This window comes from Castanea sativa, chromosome 2 (assembly GCF_040712315.1).
Source record: "Castanea sativa cultivar Marrone di Chiusa Pesio chromosome 2, ASM4071231v1".
In the NCBI taxonomy this organism is placed as follows: domain Eukaryota; kingdom Viridiplantae; phylum Streptophyta; class Magnoliopsida; order Fagales; family Fagaceae; genus Castanea; species Castanea sativa.
Window position 1 is genome coordinate 3,452,933 of NC_134014.1, and position 5,192 is coordinate 3,458,124.

Below are 5,192 nucleotides of genomic sequence, written 5' to 3' on the forward strand. Positions count from 1 at the left end.
GTTGTGATAACATTATTACTATTGAACATTAGATTCAACGGCAAAATTAGCTCAGTTCCACCAAGCTTTGTTATTGTTACCCAAGTGGGTTCACTCCTACTCGTTTCTCACGTTGTATGATCAGTATTTTCCAAATTTTACGGTACGTGTAACAAAAGTTGATTCTTATGTCACTTCCTCAATCTTGTAAATCCCAACTCCGAAGCTCCAACAAGACTGGATACAAGTGGAACACCTGTCCCAATTACTAGACCCCCAGGGGTATTGTCGTCCAATCGAAAAAAAAAAAAGGCTTTCGCAAATTCGCACCTGTTCTCTGGAGCGTGGGCCCACACCGTACACGGTTCCTAATCCGAACACAAATGTCTGAGTCAGCACATCTCTATCCAACCGTCCACGTGTACACGTCCTACTGTCAATGCGTGTGCACATTATCCCTATAAATATAGTCCCACTTCTCAAATCAAAAGCACATCTGTTGTTGTTGTTGCTCTTTGCTCAATATAATTTTTGCTTTGCTCCGCTCTGCTCTGCTTTTTAGCTCTCAATTGTGCTTTCATTTCCAATTCCTATTTCAGCTCAGCCATGGATTCCTGCAGCAAATCCCTTCTTGATTCTGTTTCTCCTTTTAACTGCCTTATCTTTGGTAACTTATTTCATATCCCACTTCCTTTTTTCTCTCATAGTTTTTTTTCCTCTCTTTGAAATGGGCTCTGATTGTGTTGGCTTTGTTTATTGAACACAGATTTGGATGACACTTTGTACTCTTCCAAAGTTGGAATTTCCGAATCACTCAGGAAAAACATCGATGGTGTGTGAAAGAAAATGAAATTTATACCAAATTAACACTATTAAAAAAAATCAAATTTTTATATTTGTGTATTGGGAATTGATTATATATCTTTGGTTACTTCTTGCAGATTTTCTTGTTGAGAAATGTGGATTCCCAGAAAGCCAGGCCTCAACTCTCCGTGTTGAGCTTTTCAAAAAATACGGCAGCTCCCTTGCTGGTTTGAGGGTATGAATTCATTCTTTATCAAACTCTCCAAAAACGTGAACATTTTATAATTAAAAACATTAACTATTTTGTAATCTTCTGATTAATTTCTGTATTTGATTAATTTGTCACAGGCAGAAGGCTATGACATCGATGCCGATGATTATCACAGGTGAGAGCAGAGCATTATCCCACTAATTTTCCCTTTTTAACACACACTAATACTATACCATCAAATCAAATGCTTCCCTTAATTAAAATAGAAACTTTCTAATTAAATTTTGTTCTTTTTTTTTCATCATAGTTTCGTACACGGAAGATTACCGTACGATTTGATCAAGCCAGATTCTCAGCTACGCAACCTCTTACGTAGCATTAGTCAAAGAAAAATCGTAAGCCCAAAACCTTAAAATGTTTGACCGAAGCATAGTACTAGTACTAAGCTACGTTTGAATTTGTTTCAGGTTTTCACGAATTCGGACAGGACCCACGCGGTGAAAGTGTTGGACCGGCTTGGTTTAAAGGATTGCTTTGAGCAAATCCTATGTTTCGAGACCATGAACCCGAACCTGCCTAATTCGACCCGACCCGATGAGTTCCCAGTGCTTCTCAAGCCGTCCATGGACGCCATGAAACTCGCGCTTGATGCTGCGGACCTTGATCCTCGTCGAACGGTACGCCCGCGAAACAGAGTATAATTTCTCGTATGAGTGTTTTCATTTTCGTTTAGAAATTGTTTATTAAAAGGTGGAAACGCGTGGTTTTTTTTTTGTTTTTCTGTGCAGTTGTTCCTCGACGACAACGTCAAGAATGTCGCTGCTGGGAAAGCTTTGGGTCTCCGAACTGTTCTGGTAATTAGTTTCTCATGAAGTGTGCGTCTATCATTGGTTTAAAAAGTCATCTTTTTTTTATTATTTAGTTTATTTTTGCTACAATCTGTTTTATTTTTTTATTATTTTAATTATTTTTTAACTTTATTTACAATACTTTTCGAGAAAAAAAAAAAATCAATTTCAACTAAATAAATTATTCCAAACGGTTGTTAGCACGCAGTGATGCACTAGTGTATCTCACATATTGTCTTCTTTGTAAAGTCCAAGAAAATTGTTCAGTTGCATGACACATACATTACCTTGATTAACAATTTTCAGACAGTACTTATCAACAATAATGCATATAATCAAAGTGATTTCATTACCAAGTACTGATGTGACTCCAATCAAATTTATTAAACTTAGATTGAAACTTGATTGGTGTAGGTTTGAAAGCTCAATATTATTTCAGTTTTTTTTTTTTAAGTTTTATTTACAGTACTTTAAAAAAAAATCAATTTCAACTAAATAAATTGTTCTAAATTGACAATAGGTTGTTAGCATGTATTGACACACTAGTGTGTCTCACATATTGTCTTCTTTGTAAAGTCCAAAAAATTGTTAAGTTGAATGACACACACATTACCTACTTTGATTAAGAATTTTCAGATAGTACTTATCAACAATAATGCATATAATCAAAGTGATTTCATGACCTAATACTGATGTGGCTCCAATCAAATTTATTAAACTTAGATTGAAAACTTGATTGGTGTAGGTTTGAAAGAGCCCTATATTATTTTATGAAAAATTTCAATGATAAAATTCCTAAATCATCATAGTAGTATATATATGGAGTTAATATTCCAACATGGAGAATTATATCTACATGATGAATTATAAAAGAAAAATTAGTTTAATAAAAATTAAAGTATAAATTATTCGTTTATAGCAAAATGTTATAAAATTTTGTTACGTTTATACTTTATAGACTTTTCTTTACAATTTTTTTCGTAATCACTTTTATAACACGAACAGTTTTAAAGAACATTTTCAAATTAAATGGATTACAAAGAACTTATCAAATTTGATTGGATCTAATCAGGCCATATGCTTAACTGATCTAATTAAAGACTTGAACATCTCTAGGTATTATGTCATTGATTCACCATACCAATTAGTCGGATTAGTTCTAATCGGAAGTTGTCACTTAAATAAATTGTTAAAAATTATGTGAATGAAAAGCTGTTTCCCATCATTGCTTTGCCAAACAACAAAAATAATTGTTGGCCTAGCAAGAAAAATCAAAGTTTTACACCTAAATATAGGGGTTTTTTTTAAAAGAATTTTATATTGGGAAGAACTATATAGGGTAGTTTAAATGGTGGTGACTAGGAAGTCTACTCCTTGAGAATTTGCAAATAATATAAAGAGATTTCGTGAATCTACCCCCCTTAGTTCTTTGTTTTATTGCAAGTTCCTTTTTACCAAAAAAAAAAAAAAAAGATTTCGTGAATCTACGTGCATACCACAAAGTGAACACAATGATGACACGCCATAACCCATATAATTTATTACAATAATCTTTGTATGCTATAGAAACCACTAGTATAAATGCTTGTGGAGTGTGGGGGGTAAGGGTCAGGGTTTAAATCTCCAAGAAGGACCTTCACATACATATACACTTAGATTAAATTAGTGTAGAAATTCTATCTTGTATATAAAAAAAAATAAAAAAATAAAAAACAATTCTCATTATTGTACTTTTTTATTATTATTTGGCTTAGGTTGGGAAGACAGTGAAAAGCAAAGAAGCCGATTATGCATTGGAGAATGTCAACAACCTGGCTCAAGTAATTCCGGAAATATGGGTCAACGGAATGGATGGTGGTGATCAAAGGATCAGCCATTCCAAAAGCGAAATCGAGTCCATTCTGGCGATCACAGCCGTTGGTGCTTAATTGAATCTTGATCAAGATCTTTGGCTAGGAGCCATTGTGTACAATTGTACATTGTCATCTAAATCATGTAGTACATAAATGTATGTGTTCATGACTTCTTATGTATGAAAATAGAGGTAGGTTCCAGTTAGCTCAACTGGTAAAGTCTCTGATGGTTGTATAAGAGATATGAGGTTCAATCTCCGCTTACACCAAAAATTGATTGGTGTCTTGGTCTGATGATAAAAACCTATCATCAAGAGCGGACATCATAAGTTGAAACTCTCTCAAAATATGTATGAAAATGGGTTTGTAACTTTATTAACCCAACTCAAGTATATGACTAATTCTCCAATAAAGCTTTCTTCTTACCTTTTATTATTATTATTATTATTATGTAAAAGTGCCAACAATGCTTTCTGTAACCGAAAGAAAAAAGAACAATTTTTTATTTGAATCTCCAAAAACAAACGGCGTTCAGTTAGTTTCGTGCAGCTTTATGAACAATTACTTTTTTTTAACCAAAAATAAAAATTAATAATTTAATAGTTAAGAGAAAACAGATTTGAATCTCTAATTTTTTTGTTGTCTTATTTTTTTAAGAAATAATTACAATATACTACTATACAGTTTGAACTTTTTATTTTTTAAACTCTTAAATATTTTTATTTTGTGCATGAGTTAGTGTCTATCTGAAAAATAGCAATTAGCCTACAAGACTCTTAATGTATTTTTAATTTTTATTATATTCGTAAAGGACGTGTTAATAAACAATATTTTGGCATCCTTATCTTTGATGTTGCCCAAAAGGGTATCAGAAAAAGATGTGCACCGAACAACTTTGTCATCTAAATTTAAAATTCAGTTTGATGACACGCATTATTGCCTTGATAAGATTGGTGGATGTGCTACACGTTATAATTTATTCATTTGTAATTAACGGTGGTTGTGGAACGGTGGAACCATTGATGTTCCTTTCATTAACTAAATTAATATTATTTTAATCACTCAAAAATTACTATCTTATTCATAGTTAACTGTTGTTTGATTAATTAAGGAATTGGACAGTCACATCCTCAGATATCATTAGTCAAAATAATTGATATGTTTAACTTTACCTTTGTATCAATATATGCAGTGATAAGGTCATGAACTTTGTCGTTTCTGAAATTATTTTAAGAGATAGTGTTTTTTAATAGAATATTATAGAGATAGTAAATTCCTATCTATTTATTATAAAATAAATGGGTTGTATAAGTGGATTCCAATTAACTCAGCTGGTAAGGTCTCTGATGGTTGTATAAGAGATCTGGGGTTTAATCCCCCGTTACACCAAAAACTGATTGGTGTCTTGATTTGATAATAAAGAATTATTATCAGGAGCGGACGCCATAACTTGAAACTCTCTAAAAAAAAAAAAAACATAAATCGTGACATTCAATA

At 32.5% G+C, this 5,192-nt stretch overlaps 1 protein-coding gene across 1 annotated transcript; it reads left to right on the top strand.

The window, feature by feature from the left end:
- The first annotated feature begins 469 nt into the window (after positions 1-469).
- On the top strand, positions 470-4,127 carry LOC142626211 (uncharacterized protein C24B11.05). Its single transcript, XM_075800005.1, has 8 exons — positions 470-646; positions 746-811; positions 921-1,018; positions 1,132-1,169; positions 1,302-1,389; positions 1,462-1,671; positions 1,783-1,848; positions 3,597-4,127. The coding sequence occupies exons 1-8, from the start codon at positions 586-588 to the stop codon at positions 3,768-3,770; spliced, it is 801 nt and encodes a 266-aa protein (XP_075656120.1). The 5' UTR covers positions 470-585; the 3' UTR covers positions 3,771-4,127.
- Positions 4,128-5,192: the final 1,065 nt, after the last annotated feature.